General features: G+C 33.7%; 4 protein-coding genes across 18 annotated transcripts; 2 read left to right on the top strand and 2 right to left on the bottom strand.

Annotated features, from left to right (window-relative positions):
- Window positions 1–692: 692 nt before the first annotated feature.
- LOC140990118 (uncharacterized) lies at window positions 693–5,176 on the top strand. Its single transcript, XM_073459701.1, has 10 exons — window positions 693–1,036; window positions 1,336–1,414; window positions 1,507–1,601; window positions 1,836–1,940; window positions 2,021–2,100; window positions 3,402–3,492; window positions 3,666–3,773; window positions 4,308–4,394; window positions 4,560–4,628; window positions 4,801–5,176. The coding sequence occupies exons 1-10, from the start codon at window positions 833–835 to the stop codon at window positions 4,957–4,959; spliced, it is 1,077 nt and encodes a 358-aa protein (XP_073315802.1). The 5' UTR covers window positions 693–832; the 3' UTR covers window positions 4,960–5,176.
- A 4,742-nt stretch (window positions 5,177–9,918) lies between these two features.
- Window positions 9,919–14,452, top strand: LOC140989999 (U-box domain-containing protein 44-like). Of its 2 annotated transcripts, none has more exons than XM_073459590.1 (5): window positions 9,919–10,243; window positions 10,726–12,085; window positions 12,254–12,557; window positions 12,675–13,162; window positions 13,279–14,452. In XM_073459590.1, exons 2-5 carry the CDS (start codon window positions 10,856–10,858, stop codon window positions 14,278–14,280), a joined length of 3,024 nt encoding a protein of 1,007 aa, XP_073315691.1. In that variant the 5' UTR covers window positions 9,919–10,243; window positions 10,726–10,855; the 3' UTR covers window positions 14,281–14,452. The 2 variants fall into 2 exon arrangements, with proteins under 2 accessions (XP_073315691.1, XP_073315692.1); XM_073459591.1 differs by having other exon boundaries at window positions 9,919–10,324.
- A 2,830-nt stretch (window positions 14,453–17,282) lies between these two features.
- On the bottom strand, window positions 17,283–18,313 carry LOC140990110 (uncharacterized). Its single transcript, XM_073459689.1, has 3 exons — window positions 18,092–18,313; window positions 17,797–18,009; window positions 17,283–17,495 (listed from the first exon to the last, which is right to left on the bottom strand). The coding sequence occupies exons 1-3, from the start codon at window positions 18,158–18,160 to the stop codon at window positions 17,442–17,444; spliced, it is 336 nt and encodes a 111-aa protein (XP_073315790.1). The 5' UTR covers window positions 18,161–18,313; the 3' UTR covers window positions 17,283–17,441.
- A 908-nt stretch (window positions 18,314–19,221) lies between these two features.
- Window positions 19,222–24,112, bottom strand: LOC140989684 (serine/arginine-rich splicing factor SR34A-like). Of its 14 annotated transcripts, none has more exons than XM_073459005.1 (13): window positions 23,991–24,078; window positions 23,432–23,560; window positions 22,136–22,239; window positions 21,294–21,359; window positions 21,110–21,184; window positions 20,868–20,982; window positions 20,718–20,764; window positions 20,581–20,638; window positions 20,311–20,360; window positions 20,182–20,238; window positions 19,864–19,943; window positions 19,719–19,778; window positions 19,412–19,614 (listed from the first exon to the last, which is right to left on the bottom strand). In XM_073459005.1, exons 3-13 carry the CDS (start codon window positions 22,220–22,222, stop codon window positions 19,539–19,541), a joined length of 771 nt encoding a protein of 256 aa, XP_073315106.1. In that variant the 5' UTR covers window positions 22,223–22,239; window positions 23,432–23,560; window positions 23,991–24,078; the 3' UTR covers window positions 19,412–19,538. The 14 variants fall into 14 exon arrangements, 13 of the variants coding, with proteins under 13 accessions (XP_073315109.1, XP_073315111.1, XP_073315112.1 ...); XM_073459006.1 differs by having other exon boundaries at window positions 23,432–23,566; window positions 23,991–24,060; XM_073459002.1 differs by having other exon boundaries at window positions 19,413–19,614; window positions 22,136–22,645; window positions 23,991–24,077.
- Window positions 24,113–24,223: the final 111 nt, after the last annotated feature.

Here is a 24,223-nt window from a genome sequence, read left to right as displayed (position 1 = left end):
ATAAAAATTTAATATTTCAAATTATATCTGCAACATCATTTCATCACTATAGAAACATATAATGAAGATATAAATGTTGACATCAAAATGAAATGAGCGAAAAAGTTCGCACCATTTTATACAAGTTCTAAAAATGAATTGAGTCGAATGAGATACTATTTATCTTTATAAATTTGAGTTTGAGCTACAATTCGATAGAGTTGGTTCAAAATTGTAAGCTCGAGATTGATTCGACTTAACGTTGGAATATAAACTCAATTTATTCTGTTTCAATTCGAATATCAATATCTGCCAAACAAATATTCACCTACCTAGTCTGTGAAGTTATTTATTTTAAATATATCTATAAAATAAAAATTAATTAATATATAAAACTTTTTGTAAGTCGTAAGCCATCGATCACAAAGAATATTCGAATTTCAATTCCTAATTTTGTTTTAGTCCAAGCTGTGGCGGTTGTTCATCGGATGTTCGACCTCACTCTTATTTTTAAATAAAAATTATAAGCTTCTTTCTATCCACATATAATGATGTGTGGATTATGTGAATTTTTTATTAATAAGAATATTGTTCAAATTGTGGATTAGAACTTTCTCGAGCAAATTACATTAACAGTGTCTGAAAGATAGAGTGTGTGTGTGTGTGTGTGTGTATATATATATTATTATGTAAATAAATGCCCTTTGGAAATTTGGAAGTGGTGCTCATAATCTGACTGAGTACGTGGATCCCTTCCCCTTGATTTTAATTTAATTTAATATTTTTCTGACTTCTGTATCCATCCATTTTCGCGATTCCCCATAATACCCAAATTCCCAGGCACCGTATTCCGATGGGAGAATCGCCGGATGATCGAGATGTCGAGGGCCAGGTTTCCAGGCTGCTAGAAGAAGCCAAGGAGTTGCAGGACTTGGCGGCGTCCCTCATATCCCGCACCTCCCGCGAAGAAGACGCACTCCGTCAGCGCGTTGCGTCACTCGACTCCCACATCGGTTCCCTGCGTTCCTCTCTTCGAAGCTCCAAACACGCCGAAAAAGTGTGTGCTCGGCTTAAAACTTGACAATCTCTGCGCATCCAAAAGTTACAGATGTTATGCTGTTATTAATATGTTTTTAGTGGGAAAAAAAAATTCCCTTTGATTCACAGCGATGTGGAAAAGGGGAGAACCATTTTATTTTCTATTTTCGTGGTGCTCAATTACGATACGAATTTACAAGACGGGTGCTTTATCCGTGCCTGAGGAAATATAGTTTATTCTTTGATGCCTTTACCCACCAAATGGATCGTATTTGTATACGCATGCTTTCCGCTGATTTTTTCATTATTTTTCTCAAGCTCGAGGAAGATTTGATTAGAGCGAGATATGTCCTGAGCGAAGGAGACGCAGCTGCATTTCTCCCGACCAAATCTCATGGTGGGATTCTATTGATTTTGTGTTGGTAGAGAGTTTATTCTACATATGAAAATCTGTTGTGATGTTATTTATTTGTCATTCTGTGGATATAGGGAGCTTTTTGAGGATGTTTCTTGGTCCTATTAATGTGCGGGCGAACAGAAAGGATGTGCAACAGAAAGTGAAAGAGGAATACAACAAGTTCAGAGTATGCTTTATCTTAAAATATTTCAAGCCAACTTACGGTTCGAGCATATGCTACCATAATTTCCCTCCTTGGTTTTGTTAATTAGTTTTAATTCTGTTAATTTCACTAAGGGAATTATTCATATAGCTTGAGGTGGTTGATTGTCTTGAGCTTTGTAAATCTTCTAAGCCATTTGATGGAGAAGCAATCTCACCTATGTGGTTTATTTTTAGCATGACTCGTATCTCATGGCAGGATAGAACAGCGTGCTTGTTCCTTTTTTTGCCATCACTGCTGCTGACGTTAAGATCATGGATTTGGGATGGATGTTTGCCTGCATTGCCAGTTCAACTTTACCAGGTATATCATGTGTGTTTTCTTTTACATATCATTGATGTGAAGTTTGCTTAAATGTAGCCTACTTAATTTCTGTCATCCAGGCATGGTTGCTGTATCTCTACACAAGTTTGGCATTGAGAGAAAATATTTTGAGAGTTAATGGAAGCGGCATACGCCCGTGGTAATTGACACGGTTCATACATTTTCAATTTTGATTGATATAGGTTCCAAAATCATGTTTGGCCCTTAGACCCTTTACATGTAATGCTTTCTTTTCCACCTATCTCTGTCTATGTTAATACTTGTTGTGAACTCAAGTTTTTCCTTAGAATCATAAAGCCTTTGTTTCTAGTGTTCTGTTTTTTGATTTTGATATCGAATTTTATGTGGTTCCAGTGTTGAATCAAATATGTAATTCTTTGATGTAAGAGTGGGCTTGATGATAATATGGAAGCCGAATCTATGTAATTTTTTGCTTCCTACAAGAGCAGCACAACTTTCCAGAAAAAGAATATTGTTGCTCACCTACATTTCTTCCTTTGTATAGAGATTATATTATTCTAGTTCTGATTAGTAAATTTATCCACATTAGATGCAACACCGATTGTAACTGAATGAAGGAAAAAGTCTACATCTAATCAACTATGGATGGTGGAGTACCCTTTGAGCTAGCAGTGAAAGCAAATGTGCACCACTATTATTTTACCATCAGTTAGTATGCGGATAAATTTTGTAATGATGATATCAGTTTTCGTCTAGTAAATTGTGTCTGTGACCTTCATTGACAACTGAAGATCTTACCACATATCAGGTTGCATTCCTTAAAAATTTGCTTTATCCCAAATCCAACTACTAATCATCTGTCTGACTTATGAGTAAGTGTTTGGATTCGTCATTCTTGTAGAAATTTTGTTTTGATCAACTGTGTTTAGGAATTTATTGCACTCGGGTATATGTTTCAATGAAAGGAGATCGATAATTTGCCACCGTTTTCTTTTTTTGTTTCATTTGATGGTCAAAGTGGGATATTCAGTATGAGTGGGAATAGTCCTTCCTTATACCATAACTGTGCTCTTTATAAAATAGACCAGGTAACGAAATTTTATTATCTTGAATTCCATTTGTATGTGTCTTTCCCATGGAGCCATTGCTGGACAATTGTGATGATAATCAAATTTAAAACAAAAATTAAAGTACATCATTTTTTATTTTTTTTAGTAGTATGTCTTATTTGAGTTGTTTGACTTCTTCTATAAGCTCGAACAAGATACTTTATGGTCATCCGACCGTTCTTTCTCCAAAATTTCTGGGATAAACTTTCAACTGGGATGTTTGCTGTCTCAGCTTTATGTAGAATCTTTTTTAATTTTATTTTCCAAGGCTGAGATTCTCGGACATTCACAGTATTGTGTACTTTTGTAAGTGAGTTTTGGATATTCACAGTATTATATACTTTCATTGGTGATGAATTTACTTGTGCAGGTGGATTAAACATCACTATTATGCTATGGCTATGGCTCTCATAAGTCTTACATGGGAGATAGAGAGAGGACCTGATTGTTCCCAAAAACAGGTATTTATGCATTTGCCAACATTTCACTGCCTGACAAAAACACAAGCACTGATCCACTAACTCAATAATCAATATTAACGTGTGTACCTGGCTTAGTGTCATTAGCTGTTTTCTTCTCTTTTTTCCCCTTTTTCTGCTATAAAAGATAATTGAAATGAAAATGCCTATTGTAGAGAGGTGTACAACTGTTTTTGAAATGGGCAATTATGCAAGGAGTTTCCATGATTCTTCAGAACAGATATCAAAGGCAGAGACTGTACACACGTATTGCACTTGGCAAGGTAAATTCATACTGTATACACGTATTGCACTTCGGCCCTGCTATTCCCCACATGCATGCAGACACACTGAAGCACACCTATAGAAATGCACAGCTACTAAATGTCTTCCTCCACTCCAAGCTCAATTTTTTCTTGCAATGACTGACTCAAAATTTTGTCACAATGACTGACAAGTTGTCAATCAAATTTATGGTTTTGTAAATTTTAAATAAGTTTTATTTGGACTTTGATTTGTTGAAAACTGAGATTTTAGAAGACAAAGTTGAGAACTTATTTTTGTTAAATGATGTTATTTGTTAAACAATAATGTCTAATAATTATGTGCGTTTGCTGGGTTTCAAATACTTGCCAGTGGATTGACAGGGAAGGAATTTGATCGTGCGAAATGTTAATACTTGCATTTGTGCCAAAGCTATTGCAACATATTCATCATATGAAAAAATTAGGCTGATTGACTTGGACTCGTCCCTTAAATCAATTTTAGTGATCTTTCATTTTCGCCGTACATTTTTCGGTGGGTATTTCACCGTGCAGGCCAGAAGAATGGATGTTGTTTGGGGAGAAACTGCTGGGGTGGAGGGTCAATTATTGTTGCTATTTCCTGTCCTCTTTACTTTGCAGGTATCCCATATTTAAGTTCGGTTTATCATAAAAGCTTGAATGTTGCATATCGTACTTGAATAAACTCCTCCTTTGGAAAATGTGCGTTTTCTGAAGAGAACATCCTTTGCTGTGACTACCACCAAAAAGCTGATCTGAATGAGTAACATTCTGTTCTGTTTTCAGGGTTTTGAGGCCTATCTGGGGGTCTTATTGCTTAAAACTGCACTTGGTGGTTTTACCTCCGAGTGGCAGGTAAAGTTACAGGGTTATATTTTTTACCTGCAATTTGCTGCTTGCTTATTCATTTTATTTTGTTATAAAAAAAAGGGAAATAAGAACTATTATGAATTATTGATTTATTGCTACTTGAATGTATGTGATCAATTTTGCCTACTAAGGTACTAAAATAGTCCGTCTATATCAGGTAATTACCAGTGGGATTCTTCTCATAATCATGGCTGCTGGGAATTTCGCAAACACAGTGCAGACCCTCGTAACAAAATCCCGTGTGAAGGCGAAAATGAAGAGAGGAAAAAGCAGGCAAGACTTGAATCAGGGATTTGATGACAAGGTTAGTGATTGAGTAGATTGCTCTCATATTAATAAGGTGGGATATGTCCGACGATGGTTTGATGACATATTTAGTGGTTATAATTTTGCAGTCGACAACTTAACCTTTACAGTAGGATGTTGATAGATTTCTTGATATAAATATTGCGATTTTAGTTAAAGTAAAGAACATCTTACCCTTCCGCCAAAATGGTATACATTCCATCTATCATGATCTGATTTTCATGCCATTGTTACACTGCTACATTACGAGAGACTTGTTTTGGTCTATAAAACATTCCACTTGTTTCGTGTATAGAGTGATTTGAGTTGGTGATCTCTTAGCTTTGGTTTATGTGCATTGGTGTCGTATTTTCAAACAAAGATGATATTAAAACTGAAATTTGATAACAGATGACGAAAATTATAAACAAACAAATAAATATACAAGATCAGAAATTTGTAATTTTCCTTATAGGTTTTTATACAGATTTTAAAAATTAAGGTTCTTTTTGGCCAATTATGTTAAAATTTTTTATAGTGTTTTATAAGTAAAAAAAATTTAAAATATTTGTTTCGTTAAAATTTTGTAAAACATTTTTGAAATATATTTTTTTTTAAATGTCATTCAAGTATAGTTTTTAAATAATAATTGAAATATGTTTTTTCATGTTTTTAAAATAAAAAAATATGAGATAAATGAGGATTAAAATATTTTTTATAGAATAATTATTAAAACATATTTTTAATTATTTTTAACTATAAAATCGTTTTTTATTGTTCAAAAATGTTTTAAACTCTAATAACTTTTTTGGAGAATAGTTGTCCAAATTTGTTGAGACACGGATCCAGGATTTTAGGTTTGGGGGTAGCATATTAAGTGACGGCAGCGTACGACGTTGTTGGAGCTACCAATTTTCAGTGGGGCTCGTCGATTTTGCTCTTCTTACTTGTAATATGTGCGTTAATTTCCAAAATAATTATTAATCATTGACCCAACAAAGACAAATAAATAAAATTTTAAAAACAAACTTGAAAATAAAAATGAGAGCTGACTAAGAATCGAACAAGCAATTCTACTATGAAGAGATGACGTCTTACCATCTAAGATACATCTCTAATTGCTAAGTTGACTTGAGTAATTTAGTAATCACAAAAATTCTTACTGAGTCACGGGTCAATTTTGTAATACAAAACCAAATTTATTAATGAAAAATATAACTTTTTATATTAAAAATATTATTTTTCACTTTAAATATATATCAAGTTGACTCATATCACGAAAATAGATCTATGAAACATTTTCACAATAGACACTTATATATATACATATAATGGACAAAAAATTTGTATATTAATAAAAGTTTTTTAAAAAAATTTGGGGGCCAAGTCACAATGTATATCCCTCTGCGTTCCTCTGTGCAAACACATATTTATTATTAAAATTAATTTTAATATATTTTATAAAAACATATTACCATACTTATCCAAACTGATTATCATTATTGAGTAAAGTCTCTTGTGAGACGGTCTCACGAATCTTTATATGTGAAATGAATCAATCTTACCGATATTCACAATAAAAAGTAATACTCTTAGCATAAAACGTAATATTTTTTCATAGATGACCCAAATAAGAGATACTCTTAGCATAAAAAACAATATTTTTTATGGATGATCCAAATAAGAGATCTGTCTCACAAAATACGATCCATTAGATCGTTTAACACAAATTTTTTTCATCATTATTAAATGTCAGCTGTTCATTTTAGAAGGATGTTTTTCCATTGTCGCTTGGTATTATCATTATCATTATTACGTGGACATAATCAAAGAAATCGAAGGTCGAAAGTCATTGGCAATCGTTTAGCCAGCTGTTCGCTCTTACCCGACACCAAACCGTTTAATATTTCCATACAGCATTTATTTAATTATATTTATTTACCTTAATTGAGTGGTCACACAAACAAATCCGGTCGGATGAAGATTCGGTAATCGTTCAGACTAGGTACTTTTCGACGCGCCCTAAAAATAGAATAATGATTGAAAAGGACATTAGAAAAATTCTTGAGATTATTTTGAAGAGAAGTTCAATGAATATATATTAAAAAATATAATTTGAATTTAACACGTTTTTTTGGAGTCGATAACACAAAAACTCTTATGAAATTATCTAATGAGTCTCTGACCTTACAAAATTTATGAAAAACATAATACTTTTATTTTTCTCTAATGATATGGATCACATCGATCCATCTCACAAATATAAATTCGTGAGATTATCAAGTCTTTCAAAAAATGTTACAAGATTTCATGAGGTTATTTTCAAATATTATATTTCAAAAACATTTTGCACGTTCATTAGAGTCACATTATTTAGAAATAAAATGTATGAATAAATTAAAATCTGAGCAACATTGCCTTCTAACTATTATATAATACTACACTGTCTCAAATATATATATACTTCACATTTCCTTTTTTCTCCAAATATACATGCAAATGTTTATGTTTAGTGGCATTTTTTTATATATATTTTTACTTAAATGTATTGACGCCTTCCAACAACTTTTTATATGCAATTAAACACTCATAAAATAAAGATAAAATATGAAAATTGTTTATATAAATATATGAAAAAGCGAATAAGACTATATTATTTGAGACGAAGAGTATAAATTGAATTAAGATATCTAAATAAAACTTGTATGAGTATTTGGTTTTCGGACTCTGAATATTAACAAATAGACGGTAACCATATATATTTCCAGGAAGCTTGCTTAGTTTTGTTTATGCTATTCATGTAAGTAGTGATTTTATCTACATAACATGATACGTATGTTGAATGGATAAATCATGTCCACTCATACATTTGACTGTGATTCATCATTTGCCACACTTATCATATATATTTTAGATGATAACATCACTCATATATATAGCATATAACAAGCTCATTTATTATATATACTAGTTACTATGTACACACGCACTGCACAGTTTTTTTTATAATTATTGAGAGACTAAAGTGATATTTGAATTGATGAAATTTAAAAAAATAAATAAAAAAAGTGCTTGTTGAAAAACAAAATTGTAATATTGATTTAACAATAAGACAAAGTTGGAAAGGAAATTTGGTGTTTTATTTTGTCTCTATTAGGGTCAAACTTAATATATTGTATAGATTATTATTAAATAACCCCAAAAAAGTAACCCAAAAAAGAACACATTAACTATTAGGCCCAATAACCCAAACCCGCAAAAGCCCTCCAAGAGTCTATAAATAGAGTTAGTTTCTCATTTCCCAATTAAGTTCTCATTTACTCTCAACAAGTTCCATATTTTCCCTTATTTTGAGTAAAGTTGACTTGAGGTCATAAGAGGATTTTCGTTAGATAATCTCCGATGTTTTTGACGTTCTGTTCATAATGCATGTGACGACCCGGTATCTTTTTTTTAGTATCACAGGTGCGTCATCGACACACCTTGATTCGACGTTCTTATATTTTCCTTGATTTTTTTTAATTCAAGTAATTATTTTATTTGACTACATCAATTATCTTTTAAATAAATTTTATTATCTAGCAAATACTATAATTCCCGAAAAGTGTATTTTATATATGTATATGTATATAAAGTAATCAATCTAATAATTGATATTTAATATACACGATAAACACATTAAAATGGTGGAAACAAAACTAAGATCCTCGCAGCTAAGACAAAAACTTGTGTGAGACGGTCTCACATGTCATATTTTGTGAGACAGATCTCTTATTTGGGTCATCCATGAAAAAGTATTACTTTTTATGCTGAAAAATATTATTTTTTATTATGAATATCAGTAAGATTGACCCGTCTCACATATAAAGATTCAGACCGTCTTCTCTTCACTAATATATTCCAATTCCTTGGAAGACCCGCCCAGTGGGGGGAAGTTGAATTGCGACAACAGAAGTCCAAATCAAATTTATGTAGATGCGTGTATTTATGATAATAATAATAATAAGAATAATAATAATTGATCTTTGAATGTAAGATTAAAAAATCGGTTGCATTTATAGTTGGAACTGGGAATTATAATTAAAAAAAATTATGGAATATTTGTAAAAACTTATTTAAAATTTAAACATTTATTAATATTGCATCTACATTGTTTAATGTTTATTGTGCTCTATTTTCATTAATTTATTTATTGAAAAGAGTAAGCAAGTGGTATAATGATATATAACATCTATAAATTAATAACTTTTGGGATTTGCAAATTCTAATAATATAAAAATATATATTAATTAATTGGTTTTGAAAATTGAATTTACAATCAAACAAGTATAAGTTAAATGAATTTGTGTGTATTTTATTACTATTAGTTAAATATGAAATCGATTTGTTAACACACTGTACTATAAAATTGCCAGATAAATTTAAGTAATTAAAAAAAGAAGAGATCAAATACAAAAAAGAAGAAGCAATCATTGATATTTTTGGTAAATAAAAGAATGAAATAAAAAGCACCAAGCATAACTGATAATAATATTATTTTAAAATATTGACTATCTTAGTTTTGTTACGTCCCTCATCAATCGTGTTAATTTTTGTGGTGAAACTCACTTATCGGAAGTAATGAAACATATATATCCAATATGTGAGAGTCATCTCATTGGTGGATATGATAAATAGACAATATAACAAAACTATTTCACATGTAGTTTTTTACTTGCGTGAAACCCGAGAGAAAAAAACTCAAAATATAAATAACACAAGGACAAATCTTGTTGATGCTATAAAAACATTTAATTACGAAAATTTAAATTTCAAGAAAAAGAAAAACTCGTGATAAATTTATATTTTAAGGCAAGGTGATATATAAATATTTGAATATTGTGATGTAAATAGAAGAACTAAATTATATACAAATATTTTATTTTATCAATTTACTAAAGCTATTAATTTCTTCTTTTAATACAATCGAGAAACTACGCAGTATCGCAAAGAATTTCACGAGTACCACACAAATAAATGAAGTCCAACTCCTAAAGAAAATTCAATCCCGGCGTAGTCCTTCTACCTAGTCCAGTTTCTTGCTTCCGAACTTTTTTTTGTACCCTGCTATGATGGGCTGCTTTGCATGCTAATTGATCCAACTGGATTTCTTTCTTTTTAATGAATCTAAAGTTCTTAGCAAAATCTTGTCGATGCATTATTTATGGTCTTCTTGACTTCTTGTATATGGTCTTCCTGTTCCCGGTCTTCTTGCTACTGCTGCTGTTGATCATTTTCGGTTGACAGCTTTCTCAGGGGAGAACTAATGTCTTCAGGTCAGCTTTCTTGTTTACAAAACTTGAGATTTAATGAATTGACGCTGACTATTATGGCTATATTTGCTATGGAGAAAAGATGTAAGAAAGTTCAGTTTGTCTTCTTGTTGTGATTAGTGTTTATTATTGGTTTATTGGCACTTTTGCGTGGGATAATTAGTCGAGTCTCTTAATTTTATGGGGTAAATAATCTGTTTGATGGAGAATATTTGGGAAAGCTTTGAAGTAAAGTCCATAATGGGACTCAGGTTTTCTGAATTGTTTCTTCTGTTTACATTATGGAGAACTTTATCATGAGATTTTCTTCTGAATTTAGTTTCTGCAAAATTGTTGCCTTCAATAAGAAACAAGTTTAGACCGTGCTTGAATTTAGTGTTCGCCTGTTTCATTTCTCCGATCACTCTATCTTTATTGTTGCTGTTTTTATGAATTAAAGAAGGAAGTTTATGTAAAGTTATTGTTATGGGTATTCTTGAATGTAGGAATTTGAGGCAATGCAAAGAGAGATTTGGGCCCATTTTTTTCCTGGAGACAATGAGTTATATATGTTGAGTGAATTTCCTCAAACAAGATTAGACCGAAACTCCCTGTGAATTCTTTAGTTCTTGAATAATGGTCATTGATGCGGTAACTGGCTTGCCAATTGGTACTGTAATGGAAGTCCTTTCTCAGGTAATAGAAGCCATCGTTGAGTTAGTGATATCCTCTAAAAATGTGATCATTGAAAAGAAGAGTTTTGCCCAACTATCAGAGTATTTGCAAAAGATTGTTCCTCTATTGAGTGAGTTGCACAGGAAGGATTTGTGTGATTCTGATAGCTTGAGAAATTTTGTGGAGATTCTAAACCATCAAACGAAGCTGGCAAAGCAACTGATCCAGGATTGTAGCGACAGAAACCGGTTTTATCTCTTTGTAAATTCTAGGTCTATTGTTAAGTGTATAGGGGATATTACGAAAGAGATTAGCCATGCAATGAGTTGCTTATCTCTTACTTCTCTAGACATATCCTTGAGTACTAGAGACGACATAAACCAGCTGGTTAATAAAATGAAGAATGCCGAATTTAAGGCTGCCATTGCTGGAGAAGAAATTTTAGAAAAAATAGAATTTGGAATACACCAAAGGAATGTCGATCGTACTTTTGCTAATAACTTGTTGGTCTCTATTGCAAAGGCTGTTGGAGTTTCGACTGATCGTGCAGCATTAAAAAGGGAGTTCGAGCAATTCAAGAATGAAATAGAAAATGTAAGGTTGCGAAAAAATGAGGCCGAAGCCATACAGATGGATCAGATTATAGCTTTGCTAGAAAGGGCAGATATAGCTTTGTCGTTAGAAGATAGAGAAAAGAAACACTTAATCAAGAGAAAATCTTTAGGTATGCAGCCGCTCGAACCTCTAACGACGTTCATTTGCCCAATCACTAAAGAAGCTATGGTTGATCCTGTGGAAACTCCTTTGGGGTATACTTTTGAGAGGAGCTCCATAGATAAGTGGTTAGCAGATAACCCCACGTGTCCTCTGACCTTGACTCCATTGGATTCTTCAATGCTTAGGCCAAACAGAACCCTGAGGCAATCTATTGAAGAATGGCAGGAGAGAAATACCATGATTATTCTTGCTTCTCTTAAATCAAGACTATCATCAGGAGGGCAGGAGGAAGTTCTAGTTTGTCTGAAACAATTGCTGGATCTGTGTCAGCAAAGGGAAATACACCGAGAATGGTTGATATTGGAGGATTACATACCTACTCTTATTGAGCTCCTCCATGTTAAAGATAGGAGTATCAGGAACCAGACCCTTCAGATACTTTGTTTGCTGGCAAAGTATAATGATGATGCTAAGGTACTAATTTAGACTCGGACTCACAGTTATGTTTTCTCCTAAAATGATTTATGTTCACTAATACTCTGAGACGTTTAATCACATCTCTAATATAATGATCAATTATGTCATATTAAGTTTTTCATATCTTGCTTTGTGCAATTTTTCCTGATATAATATATTTTGCAGGACATAATTGCTAGAGTTGAGAATGCAATTAAATACATTGTTCAGTTTCTTGGAAGGCAAATTGAGGAAAGGAAATTGGCCGTGGCGTTACTGCTGGAACTGTCAAAATGTGAATCAGTGCGTGACCACATTGGTAATGTTCAAGGGTGCATACTTCTTCTTGTAACTATGTTAACCAGTGACGACCATCAAGCCGCCACAGATGCAAAGAATGTTTTGGATAATCTTGCATTCTCGGATGACAATGTCGTTCTCATGGCTAATAATAACTATTTTAAATATCTTCTGCAACGTCTCTCGGCCGGTACATATCTTGAAAACTTGTTTTTAACTATCAGTTATCCAGTATGTTTGTATGTTTCCTATTATATACATGTTAGTTCTTGATACAAAACCATCCCATGATTATTTTTGTTGACAGGGCCAGATCATGTCCAGATGGCAATGGCAAAAACTTTGTGGGAGATGGAGTTGACGAATCATAACAAATCATCTCTAGTAGAAGATGGTGTATTGGATTTACTTCTTGTCTTGGTCTCCCATGATGATGTTGAGATGAAAATAGTTGCTGTTGGAGCTCTTCTGAATCTGTCATCCTTAAAAAAGAATGGGCAAGAGGTGATAAAGAAGCATGCCGTCAGACCATTGTTGGACATTCTCCATCACCAAACATCGTCACAAAGATTGCGCGAGCTTGTGTCTGCAGTTATTGTAAATCTTGCTCTATCGAGTATACCTGAAGATTCTGCTGCAGTTCCAGTTCCGTTGTTGGAATCTGAGGAGGATATTCTTGAATTATATTCGCTGATTAATTTTACAGGACCTGGTGTGAAGCAAAACATTATCCGGATATTTCATGTCATGTGCCTTTCACCCATTGCTGTTATTATCAAGTCAAAATTGAGACAGGTAAAACAAAATCTTGTCTGTGTAGTTGACTAGTCATCTTATTTAGATGATTATTAAATATGCTTGTATTGAAAATTCGCCTCCAAATTTATGGCTTGGTTGGTTGCCTTTCACAGTACTCAGCCATGCCGGTGTTGTTGAGATTGTGTGAGGTTGATGATTCCACTTTACGTGCAAATGCAGTCAAGCTATTATGCTGCTTAACAGAAGATGATGATGAGGCCAAAATCTTGGAACACATAACACAATCTTCAGTCGAAGCCTTACTCATGATCATCAGGAATTCCGAAAACGAAGAAGAAATTTCCTCAACATTGGGTACAATTGCTAACCTTCCCGAATCTGCACAAATCTCCAAGTGGCTTTTGGAATCCCACAATCTCACGAGTAGTCTTACTTCTCTTTTCAACAGTGAGAATATTAGAAGTAAAAGAAATCAGTTCACAGAGAGCGTAGTAGGAGCCATATGCCGTTTAACAGTTAGGACAAGCGTGGAATTGCAAAAAAAAGTAGCGGAAGTAGGCATCATAGAGAATCTACTACCGCTGCTTGAGACGGGAAGCAGTTTAACAAGAAGGAACGTAGGAATTTCTTTGACCCAGCTCTCTCTGAGTTCCCCTGAGCTGAGTCGACAAATCTCTAGGCGTCCAGTTTTATGGTGCTTTTCGGCTTTACCCGAATCCTGCCCAGTTCACCGAGGTATTTGTACAGTTGTATCCTCGTTTTGCCTATTGGAAGCAGGTGCAGTAAAGCCTCTTGTTCAGGTTCTGAGGGGGGAACCGAATCTGGAAGCCTGCGAGGCAGCTTTAGATGCTCTTTTAACTTTGATAGACGGGGAACGTTTGCAAAATGGTTGCAAGGTACTGGAAGAAGCAAATGCAATTGCAGAGATGATTAAACTAATCAGTCACCCAAGCCCATGTACCAGCTTACAGGAGAAGATATTGAGCTCTTTGGAGAGGATATTTCGAATTCTGGAATATAAACAGAAGTATGGACAACTAACTCAGAGGTATTTGGTGGATTTGACTCAGAGAGGAAACAGCAGCTTGAGATCTTTAGCTGCCACAATACTTGCTCGGTTGAACGTTCTTCACGATCAGTCTTCTTTTTTCTGAAAGAATTCAATACCTGCTCTTGCTTGGTGCTTCTCTGTTCTTTATACTTGGTTCATAGATTTTATCATATCTACAGTTACTTTGATTCTTGATTGAATGTGATTTTAATGCAATGGGGGGTTTTATCATATGATACTCTTCTGTCCTAAATATTACATACAGGCTTGTTTGCTTCAAAGAATATCATTGGAATTTTTTTTTTAATTTCATTCAAGAAATAATTTCACATCTTTCTAAAACTGAGTTTATAGGGAAATTTAGAAAAGTTTTACTGTTCATAAAATCTAAATTTAAGGAATAAATAGGGTAGAAAGTTTTTTGTGTAAAATTTAGGGTAAGATATTGTTTTAGGATATTTGACGGATATTTGATGTAGATGCTCAAGTGCGTCAAGCTAAGCTTTGATGACTATTTAAATTTATTATTTATTAAAAATCAAAAAGATATCAAATAACGTCGTGTCCATTTTTTACCCAGTCAATAACTTCACTGGTGTATACACTATATTCATGTTCATCATGTTATTATATTAATTAATTAATTTTGATGTTATGATATAAAAATTCTTTATGTTATTTTTGTAATTTATAGTTCACTTATACTATCGATAAACTAATATAATATGTATTTATTTTTATTAAATTTTTGAATTTTTACATCATGATATGACTTCAACATAAAAAAAGAATATTATAAAAATCATTATAATAAATATAAAAGTAACAAAAATTCATTTAGCACCAAAAAAAAAGTTACACTCGTGCCAAGAAAACAATCATCCTTATAAAGAGAGAATAAACGAAAAAGAAAAATAAAATCATAAAAGAATCAAAGTATAGATTTCTTTCTCTATTCAAATCTCATTAAAAAAAGAAAAAAGGAAATCAACAAGGGAGTATAGTCTCAAAGCAATGAACCCCATCGAACTCCAGCGCGAACCTCGGCCTCCGGGAAAATTCCGACTTCTTCGCCTGTTGCGGCGTTGGATTCACCTCTTTAGAACTCTTGGTATCATCGACCTTGGCAGCCGATTTCCGTAGGATTTGGTTATCGTATGCGCTCACTTTCTGGCCAAAAGTTTCAGCACCGAGCAGATCGAATGAACTGAAAATGGATGTCAACATGACTTAATTCGAAATCGAGAGAGTATTCTTCGCGATGAGAACTTTGAATTATCAATGAAGAATGAACTTTGGTATATACGGAGGTAGGAATTGGAGGAGAGGGTATTTATAGAACGGTGAAATTGTGTTGGAATAGGAAACTTTCTTCCAAGACTTTCAACGCGTTTCAAAATATCAATTCCGGAAGTAACTGGAAACGCGCTGACTTGTCTACTTTCCGCTTGAGTTAACTTGACACGTGGATATTATTCGTACCAGAAAAACATTACACGTGTAATCGCCATTGAGAAAGAAGGGGTCAATTTGTTCAATGAGTTATAATGGAGGTCATATTTGTTTGTTTATGGAAGTGACGTGTATGTTTCATGTGCAAAAATATTTAGGGTTTCATTGTAATTTTTGGATTAAAGAATTAAGGTAAAATTCATGCGACCAACTAAAGGTCAACCAGCCCTCGTTTGGGGCTGGGGCTAACTTGTTTGACCTACTTAGTCTGTCAAGCTGCCTTGTTTGACCTACTTAGTCTGCCAAAATTTAGTATTTGAAAATATTAATTTACAGTTAGAAGTTGGAACATAAAAAAATTCAAACTTTTTGACACACTTGTATGGCAGACAACGGATGTAAACTCATCCATATCCTTACCTCGTTCAAATTTAAGTACCCTGTTTTTTTTATTCTCTTTGACCCATAAACATGCTCTAAAAGTCAAATATTGGTGATCGGAGAATGAATACGTCGAAAAATAATTATATATCATGTCAATAGCAACGGGGAGGTGGATATGCATGAACTGTAAGAAAAATAAATGAATAAAACAAAATTCATATTTCAACATAGTCAGGCCAACTATCACGTTTAAGCATGTAGATATGAGAGATTATTTTGTAATTTTACTTCACAAAAATAACTTGAAAATAAATAATAATAAACATCTTCTGCAAAGTAATTTACAACTATTGAAATAGATGGTTTGGCTTCTTTTTTTTTTTAAAAAAACAATATGGAGCTTTGTAATGTTTGCGATCAGTCGAACGAACTTCATGTTGCATTCCAACTTTAGTATATAATACATGATATTGTCTTGAAAGCTGAATTCTAAACAAGAGTTACATAATGTTTTTTTCATAATCGTTTCAAAGACTTGTACAACTTTTTGTATATAAAATAGCTGTTTTCTTCGCTGTCTAATTTCTTCGTAAAGAAACAATTGTCATCCTTTTTTAAAAAAAGGACAATTGTCATATTTTAAACCAATATGACATATCATATCTATATCTCGGTATCAGTCAGTATAAAATAGACCTGACTTGATTCAACTTGTTTGGGAATTTCAGTCAAATTTCCTGATAAAGGATCAACAAATCTGACTTCACAATCCCAACAAAGAAAGTGGTATCAGTTCCACAAAGCACGAGACAGGCCCAAAACATGAACAAAAGAATAATGCATGCACAAAAGTTAAAAAAAAACGCTTAGTTTATACGATATTGATTGAATGGGATGAAACAGATTACAGGGACTCGAAAATATCCATTATACAAACAATTCCTAACATCACAAATAAGCCAAAAAATTCTTAGAAGTCAAAGTAAAAGATCAATGAAGAGAGTTTCAAATGATTATGTTTTGAGTTATACATCACCAGAAGACAAATTCACATCTTCACTCGTGAAGCCGGCGACTCGGGGATCGAACAAAGAAAGAGAGCAAATTATGAGATAATGATCATGGACAAGAAAAGAGGACAGCTTTGAACATCAAGGCATCACTTAACAGCAGAAATCAAAACATTTCATGGGACTTCAGATTTTAAAACTAAAGGCAAATTGCAATTTTTCAAATAATAATCATACCAAGGTTTCAAATAACCTGACATATCAAATTCATGGTATATCAAAAAAATGGACACCAGATAATTGTAGCAATGTTGATAATAACTCTTCCAAAAGTAGTACAAGATCTCAATAATCAGATAGTCATAACTCAGATTAGGCTGATACCCTGTTTTCAAAAAATGAAACGTGGCTATAACAGCTAGTCAAACAAGCTGAATCCCATGTCGTCGTCACTCTCCTCCTTTGGTTCCTCCTGGAAATCAGATTATCAAACACACAATTAAAGGATACCCAACAACAATACCCAAAAGCATCATGCAACTGATACCATTAAACTCAAGTTCGAACTGATTATAGGGAATAGTGAATTCAAGGAAAAGGAACTAAGAAGTAAACTAAATCCATTACGAGCCACAATAATCTGTAATAGATTTCATAATTTGTTAAGATCCAAACGCATCTCAAGAATTACCAGGACATCACTACAATAGAATACCATATCTAAACAAAATACTGCATTTGAAAATAAGAAAACAAACATAAAAAACTAGCACCTTCTTCTCCTCGGCAGCTGGGGCAGCCGCGGCAGCTGAACCAGCAGCAGGAGCGGCGACTGCAACTGCAACGGCAGCACCGCCACCTCCGGAGCCGATATTCATGATAAGATCTTCAATGTTCCTCTTCTCACAAAGTTTAGCAAATAGACTCGGCCAATACGATTCCACGGTCAAACCACCCGCCTTCACAAGAGCCGCAATTTTCTCCGACTGATAAAACAAAATTAAATAAGGAACTTTTAGTCAAAGCACACTCCGACCACATAAGTATTCAGATACGTTTCATTCTTACAGTGACAGCGATTCCATCATCATGAAGGATCAAGGCCGCATAGGAGCAGGCAAGCTCTGCAACCGACATTTCTACCGTTCAAATCTTCGATCTACGGACGGCTTCCGCACGTGAAATTAGGGTTAGCGTTAGGGTTCAAAAACTTCAGTGATCTACTTATTGGATATTGGAGGTGCCCTGTTTAAGTTTGAGGCGGCCCAAACTAGGCCATGAATATCAAAAACAAAATTTCAAATGCCTCCTTTAACTTTGTAATTTTACCTTTTTTTGTCTCATATATTTTTTTTTTCAATATTCAGGGTTTACAAATTTCCACTGTAATTAGAAATAGCAATCCACGATTGAAAACTCGATAATTCGCATACACATATTTTTAATTAATTGTTTTTTTTAAAAAATTAATTTATTGATGATGATTAACAAATCATTTAGTTATTTTTAGAATTAATTTAAATGTGTTGTTATAATAAATTTTATTGGATAAAATGAGTAATTTTGTTTATCCATTAAAATTACCAAGGTTATAAAAACTCAAGACCTCTTGGAATTATCTTGGTCGTTTTAATGGATTTACAAAAATACATCTTTTATATAGTAAATATAAATAATTTTATTTATTTTCCTTGAATATAGATAAAAGTTATTTTAGAGTAGGGAGTTTTTACAAATATTTTTTTTTTAAAAAAAGCATTAACTTTTTCTTCACAAACTTATGAGAGCAAAGTGAAAAATCACTTGAAAGACAATTAGGACGACACAATTGAGTCGATTTAACATATGCATTAGTTTCGAAAATATGCTGGCATTAATTGTGCAACATTTTTATCGGATATCTAATAAACTGAGCATTACAAATTGATCGAATCATGTTAACCTATTAAAATGGAAATTTATTTGCTGCATATTTGGGCTCTTTCGCACCATGATTATTAATTTTAAGTGATAAAAATGTATTAAATGTTCATCTTTGTTGAAAATATTTGCCATCCACTTTCAAAGTAGTAAAACATCTTATAAGCTGTGTTAAATGATTTATGAACATACTCCAAACAGGCTCTTATATTCAACTCGTAATCCACTTACCCTCGTAATCCACTTACCTTCGCAAAATACTAATACTTGGTAAATAATAAAACCATATCATATCCAAAGAAGTTTTAAGCAATTAAAGGATAGAAGTCAGGTCACTCAAAACTAGATCCACGCAGCTCCAAATAAACATCCGACACCATAAATCATTCAGAAAAGACATGTTTCAATCTGTTGTGTTCTTCCAGGCGGATCGATTTGATAATATTCTAGGAAGCTATACCATCCTGAAGCCAGAAGAAGTTCGAACTTCTAGTCATAATTAAACCAAAATTCGACAAGAAAAAGAAACGCAAGGACTTAAAAGCAGCAGCTACAACCAGGGACGCACTGCATGTTGAAAGGTACTTTTATTTGATTATTTAGAGTACAATATTGTGTTTACCTGTTTTGGGGAAGCAGACTTTGACCTTGATCTGGACCTGGACCTGGACCTGAGTCCACACAAACAAGCAAAGAACACGGAGATGCTGATTTTAAAACGAGTGGATGTATGTAATAAAATGTTGACTAGACGCTGAGAACTGAAAACCATTACCTAGAAGGTTTAGCAGGAGATGCAGATAGTGATCTGGAAGCAGGTCGGTCCGACGATTTGCTGCCCAATGAAATGATTCATTTGATGATTTAATATTTGGTTCAATCAAAATACAAATAATTCAGGATATTGTGCATAACTTTACCTTCTTTTCCTCCTCGGACTTCGGCCTCTGCTACGACTTCTACTTCGGCTTCTTAATGGACTGCCCTTGTGTTCCTTAACCTAGCCCAATGGGTAAGCACGCATACATTATAAAAGAAGAAAACACTGAAAGACTGCTATAATCAAAATTACTGCAAACCATAACAAAAATGAAAAAATTCTAGGAAACTATAGCAACAAATAGAGGGTGGAATTTATTCGAAATAAGTATCGCAACAAGAGGAGTGAGAACTATGTGTTGCATCGGAGCTTTTGAAGGTATATGATATTGGTTGAAAGTGAAATGGGGTGGAAATACCCGGATATAAGTTCTGGTCCAAGGATTTTTGAACTCCGTATCATCAAGTTTCCTTATCTGATTTATTACAAAAAGTATCAGGACCGGATTACATCAAATAATAAAAACATGATTAATCCCTTAACTTACAGCATATTTCATGTCCTCATAATTGGTATAATCAACAAGGCCATAGGCTCCTGCATTCGAACACAAATTTCAGAAACAACAGAATAACAGAACCACTGTTTCGGTTGATATATTTATTATAAGCACAACTTGATATGAGCTATCAATCCCGACAACAACTGAGGTGAATATTTCAAAACTTCAAAATATATTTGGGTACATAAAGATATATATAAAAACACGAAACCAACACCAGAAACAAAAAGAAGTAAACAATCATATATGTAATGCCTTCACTGTCACGATAAACTTCTGCAAAACAAACATCCCCAGCTTTCCGCATATGATCCTGAAACATATCCAGAAAAGATAAATGTGGGGGCCGCCAGAAAGGCATGTGCTGTTTGAAAATAAAATATCCCACAAACCTTCAAATCTTGCCAAGAAGCAGAAGAAGGAAGCCCACGAACAACAACTATTTGTCCAGAGACACGTCCACATGCAAAAAAAATCACATCATGTAATTTGAACAGAGTAAAGTCATAAAGCTACATGATACGAGCTAATTTGGAAAGTACCACGATATTCAGAATGGCGAGAAATGCCATGGCGCCCACCATCCGCACCCCGGACATGACCAGTACGTCGCTCATTAGATGATGAGGGTCCTCTACCACCATGTGCAAGCTCAACCTTAATTGAGTAGCAGGAGATGTCAAGAAACAATAGAAAAGGGAGATATGCCACCAATAAATTGAAGGCAATAAAAAAATTAAAGAAGAAAGCAAACCTTGAGCTTATTTTAATTTAATAAACTCACCCTCAGTCGACAACCATCAAAGTTATAGCCATCTCTACCCCTAATAGAATCTTCAGCATCCCGGGCATTCTCAAACTAAATATAGATTCGGACCACTGGTCATTTTCTTAGCTTAAAAAATACAGAATACAATTATTCTTTAAATATCTTGAGGAATCTATAAGCAAACATAATTGAAAAAAACCTCCACAAAGCAATAACATGGAGGACGTGGAGGAATCTTCAGTTCAATATCCAATATGCGACCATACTGCACAAGAAAAAGGTTACTCATTAGGCAAGAAACTTTTGGAAAACAACATTCAACGGGAGTTGTTTAAATGATTGGCATAGAACTTACATACATTGGAAAATTTCAGAAAAATCAGGCAAGAGCTTTCTCACATAAAAGACTAAGATATGACATCTCCAAAAAAATTTCACAAAAACAATAATGACACCCACTCTACAAACCACACGTCTCTTAAATGACCACTAGCAAGCGTGTAATCAGAAGATAGAATGTTTTGCCTAATCCTTAACAAGGAGCCAACAATTTAGCTATTGGGGGAGCACAGATTTTGCCAACCTAAGATTCTTAGTTTAATTTACATTTGGTGAAGGCATGTGTGAAACAATATTTAACAACAAAATCCCACAAATCGACAGTAACAAATATGGTGAAAATGTAAAAACACATTGGAGTTAAAATCGCAGACCAGCCACACCTGAGGAATATGTAAATGTAAACACCAAATTAATCGCAAACACACATTTCCTTCCATAAGATTACAGAGAAAAAATATATATCCTCTACTCAGTAAAATTTACAACAAGAAGACTGATTTGACAAAATTAGAGGTCGGGATTTTTCAGAGGGGAGAGTACAAATACATAAAAGGTAAAAAAATGTAAGAAAGTGATTTTAATTATGATGACGATTTAATAGCTTTACAATAAGGCATTTATTTAGGCAGGACACGACAAAATTTTAACCACACCCAATTAAACAAATGAAAGATGAAATGTCAAATTTACAACTCAAACCTTGTAAAACAGGTCTTCAACTTCAGACTCTCTTATATCAGCCGGAAGATTCCCAACGTAAACTAAGCGAGAGAAACGACCACTCATTTTCAGACCCTAAAGTGCTGCAAAGATAAAATACTATAGAAATGGGGAACCAATTCGAAGAATAAAAAATGTCAGCTTATGATAAATGAATTCTATGCGACACGGGTTGGATGATCAGACAAGAAGAATTCAAAACAAAATAATACTTATGCAGCAAACCAAGAGAGCAATCCTTGAGGTGAGCAGTGCTCCACAAGCTCCATTGCTCATGTGTTCCAAGATGCTCCCAAGCTACTATTTATTTGAAATAAAATATTGATTCCCATCCTCTCTAAATTTTTTGCGGATGAATAGCTCTTCAGAGAGCGAGCAAGAACTTCCAAATATATATAAATCACAAAAACTCCACCCAGATTTCTCTAACTCCCATTCTACATCCCTATGTATCATTGCAAAGCTCATATTTGTCCAAGCTCTTGATATCTATCATAAACAAAGCATTTGTCACAAGATGAGGTAATATTGCCATATACTTCAGTGACCTTAATTAGATTTCTTTTAACCATGAAGGATACGATGATTCCGGAAAACATGAAAAAAGACGCCTAATGTTTATGGCCTTTTCAGTATTGACAAATTACACTGAAAATTTGAATCAACTAAGCGTGCTAGTTCAATTTGATCAAAGGTAGAGGCTACTAGAGAAACATAGAGCAGAATGCGCATCAGTTAATTGAATGACAATTAAAGTAACTGAATCACAATTTCTTGCACCTCATTATTTGCAAGGAAACAGTTGCAACAAAACAATAAGATAGCATGTAAAAAATACAACAATCCGAGGCCACAAGGACCTCACAAGAAACAAAAAGTGCTAAAATACTACTACGGGATGACCTAGAAAAACCACCACAGCTTTTGTAGACCGCTCTCGCAGCGATGCAAGAGCCAAGAGTTATACTTACATACAATGTACCCCCCAAAAAAAGAAACAACAAGATAACTGCACCTGGAATGTTATACAGAGAACAGTCACACGGCACAAATCACTGTTCTTCATTTTGTGGCATAAGACAGTGGCACAAAACTCAATTTGCAGAAGATTATTCAAGACAACAATAATTAACATATAGTCCCAGAAAGAAGCCAAAATTCATTCTACCATGCACAATTTATGTCACATTGGCCAACGTTTGAGTTACAAGTATGATCAGAATCAATGCATACAATATCAAACTTATAATTGTAATCTTCTGTGTTAGTCCATACAGAAATTTTTCAACTTCACCAAGTCCTCTCCCGAGAGAAGCTTACAGAGCAAAACGTCTGTGTATATGATGAACAACGGCGTCGTTTGCACAAAACTGTACTTTTTACAAACTTCAAATGCCGGTCAGACTAATCCTTGGAACATAGAGAAAATCGTGAGACAGTTTAGGAATCGAAAATGACAAGTGTTAACCTAGATTCATTGAAAATGGAGANAAAAAAAAAAAAAAAAAAAAAAAAAAAAAAAAAAAAAAAACAAATGCCACTCCTCACTAGCCGGTACTAATCCACTCTCAATTAAATCAAGCATATCTAGAATCACTCATTAAAACCCCTTACTGGCAAAATAATACAACTGAACGACACACCAATAAGATAACTAGATCAACTGAGAAGTTATCTCGAAATTCAACCTTCTGCAAGCAGTGAATACAATAGATCCCCTTCGAAGTGCAACTATAAACATATAATTGCCAAACAACTAGGATTTTTTTTCAAATTAATTACACGAAAAAGAAAATTTTTAGGAGTTCGAAGATAGATTCAGCCTCTTTCGTACCTCTCCGTTATGTTTTGAACCTTCGCCTCGGATATCGTGCCAATGGCCAAGTTTAGGGCTTTGCTCAGGGGGGGGAGGCGGGGTCCGGGGAGCAAAACTAACATATATCTCAGTTTCTAAACAAGGGAGTGAGGTTTCTCAAATTACAAATTTCTCCAAATTGTTTTGAAATTTTTTAATGGTCCCAACTTTTTTTGTCCATTGATAAATTCAATAATCATAAAATTGTTAAA

This window comes from Primulina huaijiensis, chromosome 12 (genome assembly GCF_012295235.1).
Source record: "Primulina huaijiensis isolate GDHJ02 chromosome 12, ASM1229523v2, whole genome shotgun sequence".
NCBI classification, from domain to species: Eukaryota; Viridiplantae; Streptophyta; class Magnoliopsida; order Lamiales; family Gesneriaceae; genus Primulina; species Primulina huaijiensis.
This window is presented reverse-complemented; position numbering and strand designations above follow the sequence as displayed.